The sequence below is a fragment of the Rhamphochromis longiceps genome, linkage group LG15, assembly GCF_057381845.1.
Source record: "Rhamphochromis longiceps isolate RC_006_pf linkage group LG15, R_longiceps_female_GT1.1, whole genome shotgun sequence".
In the NCBI taxonomy this organism is placed as follows: domain Eukaryota; kingdom Metazoa; phylum Chordata; class Actinopteri; order Cichliformes; family Cichlidae; genus Rhamphochromis; species Rhamphochromis longiceps.
Window position 1 is genome coordinate 12,977,326 of NC_140571.1, and position 17,613 is coordinate 12,994,938.

At 41.2% G+C, this 17,613-nt stretch overlaps 1 protein-coding gene across 1 annotated transcript in view; it reads right to left on the minus strand.

Annotated features, from left to right (window-relative positions):
* Positions 1–2,871: 2,871 nt before the first annotated feature.
* Positions 2,872–17,613, minus strand: part of foxo3b (forkhead box O3b) — a 43,389-nt gene continuing 28,647 nt past the window's right edge. The window contains exons 3-4 of the mRNA XM_085383303.1: positions 7,334–8,798; positions 2,872–6,077 (exon numbers count right to left, since the gene is read on the minus strand). Of these exons, the coding sequence (XP_085239429.1) occupies positions 7,353–8,798 (1,446 nt within the window). The 3' untranslated portion in view covers positions 2,872–6,077; positions 7,334–7,352. The remainder of the gene's footprint in view (positions 6,078–7,333; positions 8,799–17,613) is intronic.

The window sequence follows — 17,613 nt, forward strand, 5'->3', positions numbered from 1 at the left end:
TAAAATATTTTTGATTTTTTATACCTGACAAAGAGCAGAAGACAATTTAGAAGAAGACTCTTTGTTCAGGTGCTGTGAAGATATAGCCCACCTATTTATACTGTAACATCTGAAGTTTGTCTGTTGTAGTATTATATCTGATCTGAATATTGGCTCAAATGTACGGTGGCCCTGAGAGGCCAAATGGACTGCAACTTAAGAAAACATCAGCAATAAGAAACATGCTGCAAAAGCACACAAAACACAACGGAAATAGGAAAAATGAAAACAGAACTAGGAAAAAACACAAGGGAAGTGTTTCTGGGGAGACAATAACCCGACGGAGCAGTTGCAGGAACCCAAAACATGGTATGCCTGTTTTATCATGATTCATGTAATACCAATGACAGATTTTTAGGCTAAGAGTTAGGCTAACATGCTTACAGCTCATCTTTTCTTTCCTCACAAACCCGATAGATCCTCCACTTCTTTTAAGTGCCTCCCAATGCAATTCTTAGCATATTTTGGTTCCTGCAAGTGGTTATTGGTTATTGTCTCTCCAGAAACACTTCCCTTGTGCTTTTGGAAATCTGTTCTTTCCTATTTGTGTTTTGTTTATCCTATTTCCGTTGTGTTTTGTGTGCTATTGCAGTGTTTTTCTTATTGCTGGTGTTTTTTTTTTAAGTTCATCTGGATGTAGCATAACCAGTATATTTGCATTATGATGATTGTTCAGTGGTTATATATGCATATTAACAATCATGAAACTGACCTAACAGCCCATTGTTAGTCTCTAGTACAATTTCCGATCATTATGCAGATGTACTGTTTATCAGGCTGGGAAAACCTGCAGTCAGCTGAGACTGAAGAAGTCACATGGCTGAGTGTAAAAATCCAGATGAGTCCAGATGAACAAAATCAGCTTTCTGGAATTTCCTTACCTACACGAGCATTCATCAGGTGATATGTAGTGGGTGTTTTCTTGGCACACATTGGGCCCCTCAGTACCAAAGTTGTTTAAACACCACAGACTACCTAAGTATTTTTGCTGACTATGTCCATCCCTTCCAGCATAATAACAAACCATAGCACAAATCATCTCAAGCTGGTTTCTTGATCATCACAATGAGTTCACTGTACTCAAATGATCTCCACAGTCACCAGATCTCGATCCCATAAGGCGTCTTCGGGATGTGGTGGGATAAGAGATTCAAATCATGGATGTGCAGCTGACACATCTGCAGCAGCTGTGTGTTGCTATCATTTCAACATGGACAGAAATCTCAGAGGAATCATTTCGGCACCTTGTTGAATCTATGCCACGTAATACAGTGTCCGGTGAGTGTACAATGTGATCATTTTTAATGACGCGCTGACAAACAGCACAGTAGATTCTTGTTGTGAAGCTCCACGATGACTAAACTTTAGATGCTGAATACCCTAAAATGTTCTACATTTCTGCATATATCTTAAATAGAAGTTCCTAAAGACGATCTTAATGCTAAATGTCAAAGAATTACGGAAACACATTGATGGAGAATTACTAAGCTACATTTAAAGACACTGAAAAATCAACCTCAGCAATCTAATGTGTGAATTTTTAACTATAATCATAGAATATTAACTTCATCTTAGATTGCGAAATTCTCCAGATTGCCTATATGACAAGTGGAAAGTTATAATATTAATGTTTAACTGAATTGATGTGACGCATTTATGTGAAAGTGTTTACACGTTTAGCAATTTCAGTTAACAGTGGTGTGCTTTACTGATGGGGAGTTTTTTTCAGCTTTCCAGTGACGTGCAGATCGCCTCATTACAGTAGCAGTTGTGGGATGAATGCAAAGGTTGAAGTTACAAATAAGTGTCTTTAATGACTTGGAAATGTTAAATCTATTATGCATCGTATTGCTGCACAAGTCACTGCATTCCTCTCTGGAAAAATGAGGCAACAGGACATTTAGATGCCCTGCCTATGGTAATGCTATCGTGATAATTGGATCTTATTTCCTAAGTGCATTCAAGTCTTCTTGTAAGAGATCGTCACTTTAACTGATTGGAATTAATCAACTCAGAAGCCCAAGCCTCCCTTAAAAGGTTCCCCAATAACCCCATAGTTTTATGGATGAGATTACTGTCAGCTTTGAAGCCACAAAAACAGCGTTTGTTTAACCATTGTCTTTATGATCTTTTGTTCTGACGCACTTTGTGATCTTTATCTTGAAAGGAAATCTTAGTCACTTACTTACTTTACACTTGTGCACACCTGAACTTATCAGTTAAAATGCAGATGATATGATTGTGCACGTCCCATGATTTGTGGGAGTCAGGGCTTTTGGCCCATCTGAGAGAAAACAAGAAGAGGTCAGATCTGTCACTGGGGATTGATATCTGTGTTAGTGTTGCGTGAAGGCATGCTACACTCTGTTTCTGACTGTTCCTCTTCTCCCACTCTGTATGTTACACAACAACAGAGGAAAAGTACCCGTCCCAATGTCAGGTATCAGTGAGCTGCTGTACGTCTGCTCTCATTTTATTCGGCCTCACACAAAACATTGTGCAAGATTACTTCCAAGAACTGGAGTACAACATGGAGCTGTTTTGATCCACCCAGACTGACACGAGGAAGAGATTTATGTTCTGGAGGGAGTGCACGGTCAAATTTGTTCATGCACTCGTGCTCCAGCACACAAACACACACTTGTGAATATACAGCGTGTGCAAGGCGAGCAAAGCAAGAGCTATAGCGCTTTCCTTCCTGTGCTGAAATTTCCTACTGGGCAATATGAACTGTCAATAGAAAATCTTCTTCTGCACATCACTTGTGAAATATATGAACTTCTAATCTTCTCTTCTGAAAATTAAGTGAAGACAAGGACACAGAGAGTGTGTGGAGCCTCACCAAGCTTTATTTACATGCGCACTATTTCTTATACAAACTTCAAAATTCAAAATGTAATACACAGGAAAATACCCACTAACATTAAGTTGAGAATAAGCAAGATTAATAAAGAGCAAAAGTTCAAAGGGAAAAGTTCAGAGTGTGTATGAAAGGGAGCTGGCCTGGGCTTCTTAACAAGGATGGAAGGACTCATAAGAAGATAATATAAAGAAAATGTCCAAGAGGTGATTAAGGTTTCTAGTGGTATGTGTCTATTTTTGCTTTTCTCAGCTTTAAACCAGCATATTTTGTTCTGCGCGTGTGTGTCGAGCATGAGAGGAGGTCATCTGTGCCTGAATGAAGCAGTGGTTTTGTGAAAGGCCTGCTCAGCTATGACTACGAGAAAACTACCCTCCCAAAGAGTCGATGCATTTTTACACCGAGCCGAGTGCACATAATGTTAGGAACGCCTTTTAGATTTGATATTTCCCAAATTGATAAGAGCTCTTTTCAAAGATGACTGCGTTCCCCGGATTTCACTTTGCCTGTCGTCTTCACAGGAGTAAGTAATTTTAAGTACAGACAGTGTAGATGAATTCAAATGCTTAACAGTTCAGGTGATGGCTCAGGAGTCCCCCTGACAACAGAAAAGACAGATAGTGTTCTGGAAATTTTAGATGTAGCAAGGTGTTGGTAATTCCAGCTTTCTGACATTTTCACTACGTCAGTGTAATGGGTTTGTAATAATAATAATAATAATATCGGAGGATGGTGCAAGTGCTCCTCTTTAAGCCCTGATTATTACTTTTTTATTTTTTTATTTTTTAAAAAGGAACAGAGTGTTTTAGCACTAAAAACACAGTGTTCCTCTCAGGTTGAGAAAGGTCCAGCTAGCTCATGCGCTAAACCTCAGTTAGTACAACAGACCATTCTAGCCAACCATGCACACCCACTCCTCCTTCCTTCCTTAGCTTCAAAGAGATATACACGAATCTGTACACTGATATACATGACAGGGAATACACTTCATGTCACTGCCCCCAAATGGAGAAGGGGTCTCCAGATGCTACAACAATGGTTCCTTCCACCATTTCCAAAATCTGGTTCAACAATTAAAATTGCTGGTAACAGTTTTCCCTCCCTACCCGGCGCATGATGTATTTGCTATTTCTTCAAATTCAGAGGTATGACAAACCCCAAGGGTCAAGTACTACATGAGCATATAAGGACATACAGCGAGTAAATATGCATTTCACACGGTTCATAATGCATAAATACATACATGCATACAGTCGGCTGTTCTGTATGCACCGCGAGGAGCTACAAACCCTCGTGAGATTAATTCAGTTGAAATAAAACTCCATCAATAAACACGTACACACGTTAACATGTATTTAGGAGATACAGGAAGTCACCTGCAGGAGCACCAGGCGTGTCCACGAGGGGATCTGTGTGTGTGTGTCAAGAGTCAAACAAGAGGAGAAAAAAGCTATGACAACAAAACCAAAAAACAACAGACTGTGTGAAGTAATAATCCTGACATTTATCGTCCTTCTAATTCTTCATCCTGGTGGCCAAAAGTTCACAGGTTACAAGTTCAGAAACACAAAGAAAATATGTTTCCCCCCCCAAGAAACGTTAAAATACTACTCGACTGTGGCTTGACGTTTCTTAAATGGAAAGCCTTCCTTCCTCACCCCCTGAGTGATTCTGTATATGCATAACAAGCCCCACAATCTCACGACAAGAAACCAGCAGAGCTTAACATGGATCCCTGCTATTTTTTGCTTTTTTTTTTTTTTCCCCGTGTGTGTGTGTGTGTGTGTGTGTATTTTAAGTGTGTGCATAAATGTGTGTGCTGTCATTTGGCTGCCAGCATATCCTACTGTTTATTTCAAGTAATTTGGCAATATACAGAGATAGCTTATTGTTTTAATCAAGAAACAAATGGCTTCTAGAGGAATGAGCCTATAAAAGAAAAAAAAAAGACAACAACCTTCTCCCTTTGCTCAAACTTATCATGCTACAAGTGGCCGCAGCTCTAGGCTTCTGTGGGTTTTGGGTAAAAACAGGAAAAAAAAAAGAACAGAAAATATGCACAGCTTCCTCGCAGGACAGGATTCAACACTGTTTATATAGCACCTGTTGTGGTGTGGAAATGTTCACAACCCTAGGACATAGGTTTTTGTTTTGGCTACATCGAATGCTGTGATAAATGACCTCAACAGAACTCACCAGAAGTTAGGAAAGCAATGAGAAGACATACAAGATCTTTTCCCTCTTGAATTTTTACCTGCCCTGCACTATTCTGTACCAGAAGTTTTCTTCCTCTAGTCTTTTGATATATACAAGGATAAAACAAAAGCTGTAGCAATCATCTAATCATAATATAACCCTCAGTATGCTGCTGTTATTTCAAAGTCATGCATCATATAATATAGAAAACAGCAAGTGCATTGTGTTAAATTGAGGAATTTAAACTTCTGGGGTTTTGGAGATTTCGCAATCTGGGGCAACGTTTCAGTTTGTCTACACATGGACTGAATAAGTGGCCACTCAGTGAGTACGACACTCCCATTTCCACCTTTTCATTTCACCAGTACAATGACTCTTTCTCTACAGACATTTTTGATTAAGAAACAAATATGATAAAACAGGAACTCAAAAAACAACAACAACAACAACAACATATGACATTTAAAATTACTTAGAACAGTGGGAATTTCTTTTTCAGTATTACACGTCTCAGGAAACCACTGGATCTGATTTACACCACAACATGTCTTGTTTTTTTTTTTCTCTTTACACTTCAGTGGGAAAAACTGCACCATGCTCTCCTTCGATTCTTTGCTTGCCATTTAGTCCTCAATTTCCACCTGAAGACCCCTTTTTGATAAGCAGTGTCTCTTTGATATCAGCAGACTGGGCGTCAAAGGAAAATTGCATAATTCTAAGATTTGTGAGTTTCTTGTGATTGTTAGATGTAGCTTTCGTTTTTGCTGTTGTCGTTTCACAAGAAGCTTTGAGGGCTCATGCGCAGCATCTCTCGAGTCTGCAGGATCGTTCATGGTTCACCAGTGTGGGAGCGAAGGTAAAGCTCTCAAGAGGAAGTCTTCTTCTGTAAACACAGGGTTGGTTATTTTACATTGTGCTGATGGCAGGTTTGGCAAAAAGGATGTTGTGTGTCTGATCTTCTCTTGCACCACACAGGTCAGACCTGGAATGAAAAAGATATGATTATCTTTTTGTGTTCGTAAGAATGAAAATCTTTTCCCTTCTCAAGGTTTTAAGTCACATTTTTGAATAAGTAGATTGGCAAATGTCACTGGCTCATATTAACAACAAATTTCTGTTCACTGCTGGTTATTTGCAGCTGCAAGTTAGGTGCTTAAAGCTACCACTTCTGCATATGTTTCATAATACATGCATTTGAATATGAATTATTGAATATATGAATTATTCCTGATCAAGTCCTCATCACATACTTCCTAGAAACCCAAGAAACCAGTGGTTGACTGACATTTCTTCAGCAGTGTGCACATGACATCATGACATCACTGGAGAATCCTCAATTGAAGTTTATGGGAAAATTACTTCTTCTCACTCTAATTAAGACCTCAGTAAACGTTTTGCTGGTGAATTTATGGTCTCAGTCATATTTAATTAAGCATGATGTTCATTTCATAAATGGTAACAATAAATTGAAACAAATGAAGGGAATGTATCTGGGCAAGTCTTCCTTGTGGTAGACAAGTTGCTACTGTTTGATTATGCAGCTTTACTGGGTTCTTGATCATATTCAACCCTCACTCACGACTACAGGATTTTAAAAAAATTGATGATAATGGCCAAAATTCCCAATTCAAAGCTGCGAAACAATATCTTCAATGTCACAACATCATGGCAGCTATTTTCATCTTTTACAGACCAAATACTTATTTCACTCATGACAAGTAGATCAATTTATAACTTTTATGGGTGATATTCTTTCTCTGTCAATCAATTGAAACAACCTTTAAAATAGACACTGCTTATTTCTTTATAAGTGAGCAAACTTACAAATTCAGCAGGGGGTCAAATAATTATTTCCCCAAAATGTATATGCAGTCCACATCCTTATTAAAAACATGTAACATGTAAGGAAAAAAACTGCTGGAGAAGTTTTTTTATTGTGTCAATGTGATTTAGGAAGAACAATTAAGGTCGAAGTGGTTCAATAAAGAAAAACCCCCAGTAATTTTGTTCTGTGAAGTCCTTTCTTGACTCCTGTTATTATCACATCATCTTAGTGCTTTTGTCTAAGGCTGTCTCTATTCATGACACAAATAACTCTACAACCCTACTGTGAGCATGACGTGTACTAGACCAAATTTTACAGAGTTTTTTTCAGGAAAAAAACAAACAAACTAATTAGCTCATACATCAAATTCCCCATTAGATACTTCAAAACAAACAACACTTCAATTTACATACCTGCTCTGCTCCCACCCTCTCAGCCGGGTACCCAGCTCTGAGAGGTCTGCTTGGTGTTTGTGAAGTTGCTGACTCCATTCATGTTGGCAAGAGAGTCAAAGTTAAAATCCAGGCCATCTGCATCCATAAGATCGTTCCTGATGATGGAGTCCATGTCGCATTCCAGGCTGCCATTGAATATGTCCAGGTCCAGATCTGTGGGGAAACGATCCTGATAGTTCCCTCCATTGCTGCTAACTGTCCCACTCAGGAAGATTGAGGTGTCAATCTGCATGGAGGAAGACCCATTTCCTCCCAGGGGTGAGAGCAGGAGCTGCTGTTTGGCATTAGCCAGAGTGTTAGCCTCATTCACTAGGTTCAAGCCTCCATTTATAGACCTCAGAGAGCTGTGATTGTGGTTGTTACTTCGCAGCATCTCTTGTTGGTTGCTTTGAAGTCCTCCAGTTGTCCCAAAAGTCATGACAGGATCATTGCGGAGCATGAGGCCACGGCGGGAGTTCTGGGAAACGAGGGCAGCTGCACTGGCCTGTGACATCAATGGATCTGACTGGGTCATCATTACATCACTATGGTTGTGACTGTCAGAGTTGAGCAAGTCTTGCAGTGTCTGGGTGCCAAAGCGGGTCGTGCTGATGCTGGAGAAGGACGTTTGCTTGTTCTCCTGGATGGTCTGCATGGGGGACGAACGCAGAGAGGAGCCCGCCGTGTGGGGGCCGAAGATGGAGTTACTGTAGCTAGCACTTCCATTAGAAGAAGAATTGGATGATGGAGAGGAAGTGGAGGAAGGTGAGGCTATCCCATTGGGTTTGGACCCAAAACTGAAACCTGAGGAACCATTTGGTGCAGTCTGGCTGGAAGTGGTTGGCACCATGCTGATGTTCTCCAGGAACTCATCCATTATGTCATCTGTGAGTCCATCATTCAGATTCATTGTACCCGCCAGGTCTGCCAAACGGGGCAGCTCAGTCGGCACAGCCTTCCCATTCGTCTTGGCGTTCCCAGGAGACAGTGTTCTGCCAGGACTGGAGTAGAGCATAGGCGAGAGAGGCGGCTCGTCATCAGGCACCTCGTCTAGCTCGGGGTTGGCCAGAATAGGTGAGAGGCGGCCACTCACTGTGCTGGCATTGGAGTTTGTGCGAGAGCGGAAGTCTGTCCAAGCATCCAGCTCCTCGCTGCTGCGTGAGGTCGGGCTTCCAGGCCACTTAGAGAGACCTGAAGGACTGTCCGCACCACCTTCACCAGCTGCAGCAGCTGCAGCCTGCAGGGCTGCCTTCTTCTTGGCAGCACGGCCGCGGGCGGACTTGGTGTACTTGTTGCTGTTGTCCATGGAGACTGCCCGGCGCCGTGGAGCCTTACCACCCTTTCCTCCTTCTGGATTGATCATCCACCAAGAACTCTTTCCTGTTCCCTCATTTTGGACGCGGATGAAACGACTGTGGAGGGATAAGTTGTGTCGGATGGAATTCTGTAACACAAAACAGAGAAGAAGACTCAGCTGAGTGCTGTGTGGAAAATACTTTTTGCGACAATTACTCAAACTATGCCTGTCACCAGTATGGATTTGTATCCATTCTTCTTTTTGCCAGTGCAATATTCAATGAAAACCTCTCATTAAGTTCAACAACACTGATCCATAAACCACCCACGAACGCTCATTCTGCAGTCACGTAAACAGTTCTTCTCAGTGACTAGACGTACAAACAGCAAAAGCCTATTGTTTCAATTGTTGATCCACTAAATATAGACAGGCTCACATTAACATTGTGCACCACTTAGCACTGATGTCTGCATTGTTCCCGCTGTAGCTTTTGTGTTGTGGGCATAAAAGAGAAAAGAGAGAGACAGTGTTCTAAAAATCAAGCCTCCTCAATAATGAATGACACATACAAAGAGCCTCTATATGTCAGATCATGTGTGTTTGCGTGTGACTGTTTGTCTTGGCTGGTGTGTATTGATCAGCTCTGAGCTCTTTTCTTGTGAGAGGCCAAAAGGCCCACTGTGGGGCAACTTTTTCACATGACAGTCCCTGCCAGTGATCAAGAGTTTCATTCACGACACAGAGACGTACGCGCGCATTAAAGGCCCAAATGACTACATAACAACCCTGTTGAAATGCTTGTTGTCTTGGTGCTATGTTAGCATTAATAGTTAGCAGGCGTACATTTGTTCGTGCTTCACATTGTGCAGAGACTTTCACCACACTAGCAATCATTGTCGAGCTACTTTCACACGTGCACTGCAGCCCAGAGGTTTTCTAGACATTACCCAGAAACGCAAATGTCAAACTCAGTTGCATCTAACATTAAACACTCTTTACCCTACCAGCTTAACAGTACAAAGTCTGTGTCGTGTACAACCCATCCTTTTTTATAAATAGAGCCAGTAATATGCAGAAGGACCCATGCCATCATGGGTCCTTCTGCACATCTTTTTTCATGCATCTCCCATCACCGTAATGTTGTCATGTGCCACATAGGACAAAAGGCAACTTCACTGCTTGTGTAGATCTGATCCTCCTGGAGTTCATGTGTAACTTCAGCCTGTTATCTGTCCATAACCTTGAAAATTGTGCATGGTAAAAGTGGTGTACTTATTAAACTTCATGTTAGAAGTGTAGAAGTGTCAGAATGATTATGTTAGCCAAACTAAGAACAGGTGATACTGAGGTGACTATCTGATATTTCTAGTAGTTTCAGAACACAAAAGACTGAGAGAGTCAGATTGGCTTCTTTTGGATGCAATGGCTTGGGTTATAGTTAAACCACAAGATAAGAGTCAAAGGCCAGTAACAGATAACACAGCTTGATAAAACTGGGATACTATTTAAACAAGAGGTCTTGCAAGTTTTATTCATGTGTGTCATTATGAGTTTCCATTTGCACAATAGCAAAGATTCACATGCCTTTTTTACTTTAGAGAAGTCTGTTCACTTCAGTACTCTTTTCAATAATTAAATAATGCAGCTTAAACTGAGGATTGCATTGTGTAAAAGCAGTAATTTAAGACTTGAAACTCAAACTTGATCCCTAAATTACAAACATGTTCTTATCCATCTGGACATCCACCCCCCCTTTCCGGCCATCGCACACATGCTCCCACACAACACACACACCGCCATCTGGTTACATAACAGGACATCATTTCATGGATCTTTTTATGACAGGATAACAATGTGTACACACAGCCATAGTCTCAAATTTCAACTCACAGTAACACCATTAGGAGTCTTAAAAAAAACATGCATTTTAATGAAAAATAATTCTGTTCTGGATCACTAACTTATATGTTTATAACCTTGCCTCTAGCATTAATTACACTTTCCCCGTCTTCTCAATTTATTGCAGGCTTTGCTGAATTAATTATTTTGCCTCAGTCTCCTTCTTTTTCCACATCCCCTCCTTCTTCCGCAGTTTCTGTTGTTTCACAAACACATAGCTCTTATGGGCCCTGTGGGACTCTGGGGCTATGCTATATCCTCCCATATAAACAACCCAACCGCCATCCACAACATGCACGCAATTTTCCCCTCTCCTTTTACCTCTTATGTATATTTTTACTCATAAAGACGGAACAGACTTCTGGGTTCAAATCAGCGAGAACCAACATCTTCTTGTTTTTGTGGGAATCACAATATTGTTTTCCACGAAGCAGCACCGTCTTTACCAGGCAACAGTTTACAGGCAATTTGGTCAGGACTGTTATTCTGGTCAAAGGCAGTTCAGTCAGAGAGGAGAGAGAATGGGTTTAAGTTACATTTCTGAATGCTGTGTTGGCAGAGAAAGATCTCTGGGGCCAAACTGAACCCATGACCCTGTGTGAGTGTATGCATATTTGAGCGTGTACTATGGGTGCGGTTGTGATAGTTATATGAAAACGCTCTTAAATGGTTTGCAACTGTTATGCAAAAACTTGTTTCTGTTGGAGCATATGCTTCTTCCGACCCTTGCTATGGATTGCATAGAATCATGAATGATGGTGCAAACATATTTCTCAATTGTGCACCGTGTATTCTGCAGTGAGGTAAGAGGGGAATAAATACTAGAGAGACCAGTGTTTATCCTCTGCCGGCATCTCTCGAGGCATGACGTATTGCTGCTTTATTACAGAACACACACGTACATAAATGTTTCCATCTGCCAAGAAGTTATAAATAATGGCAGGGGATCGGCTTTGTAAAGGAAAAATAAAAACTTTGGCGGGATGAATAATAGGAGAATTTCTTAAAAAACAGAGTTTCTTTATCCAGCTGGTGTAAACATTCACCTGCCAGCGCCCGATACTTCATCAGTCCTTCTCCCTCGAAAGCCACTTGTTTAATGCATCTCTTTTTTTGTGCCATTGCTCGTTTCCTTCAAATGTCAAGTGTGATATTTCATAACTTTGTGTGACGGGCAAGTGATAAAAGCAAGCAGGGCATCTGCAACCACAGCATGGACGAGAAAATTTGGATCCATGTGAAAGGGAGGATAAGAACATGATGATTACAAGATGAAAGAATGAATAATGTGCATGCTGTCAGTACAATGTGTGATAAACTAGTAGAAGCAAGCCCTCCCACATACTCTTCCTCACAAACTGCACTGATCACCACTTTTATTCTGGAGATTTCAAGGATTTCCTAGACACAGTTTTCCGTGTTTTTTTTTTTTTAAATTTGCCTTGAGCACCACAATCCGAACTGTGCATAGATGCAGCACTGCCTGCGGTTTAGTACATGGAAAGTATGTTGTTTTATGATTTTGGTGGCCTGACCTTTTAACCGTTTAAAACATTTTTTACTTTGCATTTCTTGCAGACATTTAGCCTGTCGTGCAAACCACAACATCTCATTTCTGTCTCCTGTGATTCTTCTACTGCATTTAATGACACACCCAGCATATCGTTGAAATTTCCATGAGTTCATTAAACTCAATATAAAACATAAGAAAAACTCTTAAGACACATATGGTGAGCCCAATCCAAAGTCCTGGAGCTTAAATTTAAAACCCACCTCCTCCTGCCCATCTTAAGCTTAAATTTCCCGTCATTACTGACATGCACTCACTGGCCACTTCTTTAAGTACATCAGTTCAACTGATTGTTAGTGCAAATATCGAATTAGCCAATCATATGCTGGGATTTTCCCACACAATCATGTCTAGGGTTTACAGAAAATGGCCTGAAAAAGAGAAAATGCAAAAAATGTCTTGTTCCTGTCAGGTGTGACGTGGGATTGACATCATGGATGTGCAGCCTACATATCTGAAATGACTGTGTGACGCTATCATGTAAATATGGACCAAAATCTCTGAGGAATGTTTCCAGCACCTTGTTGAATCTATGTCAAAAGACTTAATGTAGCCTGAGAGTAGATTTCAAAAACGTGATAATATCATTACAGCTCTTTCTTGGAACTATTCTCTTACTTTGAGGCGACTTCCTTTTATTGATTTATTTTTAAATGTGCCTGATGGTTACCACCCCCAAACTATTAAAGTTGTTTCATTTGCTGAAAATTTGCACGTTAAGAATTTATGTGTGAACATGGTAAACTCACAGTGTGAGCTGAGTACTGTATACATACTGCTGTAGCTCCTTTGGGGTATTCCCGAAGCCCATTAATAAAAACAGCTCGCTGAGACAGCAGCTCTGAATCATAGCTCCTACTATGCAGCCACGGCAGCTAAATAACGCACATACACACCTACAAACAGCAACAAAAATGAAACTGCTGATACTATCCAGGTAACTTTTGGGACTTTTTTCTTTTTAAATTCTTTCTTTCTTCAGACCTCCTCTTATTTCTCTCTCAGGTGAGCTTTAATTTCTGAGACTTGAAGTTTAACAGGAGGGCCCTGTTACAAAGGCAGACAAATTGATTTTTTTTTTAACTCAACCTTGCTTTTCATTTCTTGAAAAGAAAAAAAATACTTCTTCAAAGATGTAGTTTGACAGTTTAGCATTGTTGAGAGTTACTTTAGCATCCGTATTACTCTCATACCTGTTGGTTAAATAGGACGTGACAGCCAGAGTATGATTATCTTTACACGGCACAAAGAGTGGAACGTTGGCAGCGACGACAAAAACTTGAATTATAATTGTGATTCAGTTGTGCTTGCAGATTTTGTTAGCCTCACAAAGAGCCATCCTAGCAATTTAAACACTCCTGAGCTAAACAAACCTCCAAGTTAGCCATAGCTTTATATTTAGACAGGCATAAGTGTGGCTCGAGAAGCTTTAATCATTTAATTTTTGCCAATGAAACTGATAACAGACACAGATTGCACCAACATCTGATTTGATATTTAAAATAAAGTGCTCTTTCTAATGATGTTTTCTCTGACTCACCTCTGCTCACCTAGATAATGCAGGTTCAGCTATCAACTGTTTGGCAGACCGGTTATCCAGGTTTAAAAGCCAACTAACTCAGAGTAGCCAGATAAAGTTGAATTTGCTTGGTGAGACAGGCCCCAGCTGGGTGTGTGTGTGTGTGTGTGTGTGTGTGTGTGTGTGTGTGTGTGTGTGTGTGTGTGTGTGTGTGTGTGTGTGTGTGTGTGTGCACCAGCTGCAGCTAAAACTTAGGAACACATAGGCCTTTTTGTCTGTCAGCAACATGTGGGAACAATTAATCACTGTCAGCAACCACGCTAGGAATCTCCCTCCCTGCTTTCGCTCAATCCTCAAATTTTTGAAGGTGTGTCAGTGAATGCATAGAGTATTTTTGCATTTATGCAAAACTGATTTGCCGGAGGTGCAGGTGTGTTATAGGCACAATGAAGTTTTTAAACAAACAAGGGGATTGTAAGTGCACTCGGGAAATTTAGACTGATGTATAGGCAAAATGTCGTGTTTAAAATGCAAAGAAAGAAACGACCGAAAAGTCATTTAAAAGCAGATTTCTCTGATTGGTTCAAACGATCCTGGGAGCGCTTTGTAATTGGTTCTTGCAGTAGCAGTGGTGATTGGTGGAGTGAATGTGCTTTATGTAGCCAGGCAGTACAGAAAAGGGAGGGTCTACGTGGTGTTGCAAGTGTATTTCATCACCCAGCTACAGTACATATTTAAACTCCAATGTATGAACTGGGTCAGTTTCACTTTGCCTTGTACTCTGTGTTCGTTTGAGAGAAGTGTGGACACAAGAGAGTGTTCATGTGAAGGTGAAAAAGGTGTGAGGGGGCAAGGAGGGCGCAGCTTTTCATGTGTGCAGGAAAGAGTTGTGTCATGAGGTTATAATGTCATGGAGTCATTAGAGAGCACTGAGTCAAAGGTGCTTTGAGGTTGCACTTTTCACCCCATACATCTTACAACTCCACCCCTTTTGTCCTGCTTCCACCTCCCTGATTGGACAAACTGCGTGACCTGAGCCTCACACCTATGGTGTACTTAACCATCAACTGGTACACTGTGCATGTTTTCGAGAGCCCTAGACAAATACAACTTTATCAGCCATTATGTAAACCAGCACTGATCTGACACCAGTGTCAACAGAGACTGCTGCAGGGTCAAGTGTACAACTATCACAAATTTAGCTACTATTTAAGATCAAGGAGTGATATATGGACAAGCTTATAATACGTCTTGGCTTCCCCTGAAGTTTGGCGTCTTTACAGAGTGCAAATAAGATTACATTTGTGCAAACAGGTGGTAGACAGCTTGCTGGCAAATGTACAACAGATATGACCATAAAATGTTTCTGAGGCAAACGCAAGGGACAAAGAGGTCTTAGATATGATAACTCTGAACGTCATAGTTTTTATGATTCCTCTGTTCTCTTACAATTCTGCTATGCTTATGATTTACACTAACCTTTCTATAACGATCCTATTCATTCTTACTGCATGAATTTACTGGGTTTCTATTATTTAAAATTGCAGCTTGTTAGCAAGCTGTATTTGCAGAGTGGTGCATTTACTGGCACTTTACTTTGTTGTGCAAAATTTGCAGTAAAAGTGGATGCCAGTGCAGACTTTAAGAAGTCACTTACTCAAAAGTGCTTTGCAGCAAGTCTGAGTCGAACCTCATGGCTGCTGGACTCCACCAGGGCTATCCTTTGACACCTATCCTGTTCACAACTTTTATGGAAAAACTTTCTAAGCCTAGCCAAGCAGTGGAGGCTTTCCACTTTGGTGGCCTTGGGATCACATCTCTGCTTTTTTGCAGATGATGTGGTTCTTTTGGGTTCATCAAGCAGTGATCGCCAGCTCGCACCGGGGTGGTTCGCAGGTGACTGTGGTGGGAATGAGAATTAGTACCTCCAGGTTTGAGGCTACGGTTCATTAGTGACAGGAGAGTGGAGGGGGAGGACGGACAGACTGTTGTGGCATCAGAAGTTGATCTGCATTCCTACTCTCAACTACAGCCATTAGCTTTGTATCGCAACCAAAAAAAACCCCCAAAAGAAATCTCAGATACAAGCAGCATCTTGAGGGCATTCTAGCAAGACTCCTTCTGAATGGTAGGAGTTTTGAGCATGAGTAGACTGTAGGGCAGATCCAGGACACGTGGTGAGACTGCATAACTTGGCTGGACAGTGTTCCCTTGGAAGAACTGGAAGAGGTGCACGGGGAAAGCCAGAAAAAGGGCAAAAAATGGATGGATGGATGGATGGATGGAATTTGGCTTTTGAGGAGTGCAAGATAATGTAATGTAGAACTCACTACTATCCATCCTTCTGGTTCTGGGTCATGTGATGTTATGTAACAACTTGGACGAATTGAGGAGAGTCATGTGTAAAAAAAAAAAAAAAGTCATTTGTGCAAACATATATATAAAACACACATTCTCGCATGAACAGCTAATCTGAGTGTGTAAGATGTGGCAGAGAGCACTGAAAGCGTAGCCAGGTAACGTCAGACAGAGGTGAAGACGACACGCAGGTCTTTGACACGTAGATGGCGGATTATAAATAAACTGCCCTGCTGGTCTGTGCTAACACTCCCCGAGAGGGGACGATTATTTATACTGTGACCCTTCACAAACACACACACGCTCACATAAACACACACACATACACTCGGCCCAGGTTCCAGCTGCCCTGAGCTCTGGACCTCAGACAGAACATTCCATTCTCTTCAATCATATGTGCGTTTCCTGGCCAGAGGCTGGGTGTCTCTCCGAGTTTGTGTGTGTGTTTAAGTTTCCTTTATGTGTGTGTGTGCTGAAGAGGGATCTGGTGCTTACTGGTAGGATCCTCAATGTGCTTCTAGTTCCTTTGTACAGTTTGTTAATTCGGTTAACTAAGGCACACACAAACAAAACTTAAGTGTCATTTAAGGTAAAAAATTTAATTTTGACAAAAAAACTTACATCTTTAAAACAACTTTAAAACCTGATTCACATATCACAATGTAAACGGGAGCAACAAAAATGCACAAATGCTGTTTTCCACAATTGTGACCCGATTAAAGATAGATAAGAAGCTACTGACATCACAAATGCCTTACTAATGTAATATTAACCTCTCTCTCTTTCTCACCGCTTCCGATTCGTCTCCTTCGCTCTCTTTTCTGTCTTTTTTTAACTGAATAATGTGTAAGGCCCCATGCTCAAAGAGCTCCTTGTTTACTCTGACATTTCCTCCAATCACTTTGCCTGAGTCGGGGGGAGTTGGCTCACCCATCCCACTTCAAACGACCAATCAGTGTAGATCATGCAAACGTAATGGTTAGTCATGTTACCTTGCCTAGGCTTCACTGGGTCAGTGTGTTTTTATCAGTACTGGGGCACACAAACGAGCGCGTACACACAAACACAGAGCAACTGGTGGGGTCAGGGATACATCCCGGAAGAAGCAATAAAAAAATCTTATTTCTGACATCAGCACACAAAGAAACATGAGTTTGCGAGACATATGTAGCTGTACATTAACCAACATGTTGTTCATTATAGCTCAGAACAGCGTGTGTAGTCTTTGCTCTGGGACAACACAGGACATCCCTGCTGGGTTTTATCAACCCGAGTTCCAGGACACGGCGTCCTAAAGCTACAGAGCAAGTGCGCCTGCCAAGAACATATACGCACACACACGCGCATGCAAATACACACCCACGCACATCACACACACACACACACACACACACACACACACACACACACACACACACACACACACACACACACACACACACACAACTAAGACAAAGATGACGTCTTCAGACACAGAAGGAGAAACAGGCTTGCAAGAGAGAGTCTGAGTGCAAAGCTGTGTGCATCCAAAATCAGGAACAAATCTCTCGTATCTGTGCTGTTTTGTTTCGTAAGAATTCAAGCTGTGCTACTGCTAAAAGCTGCGCATGCAAGTG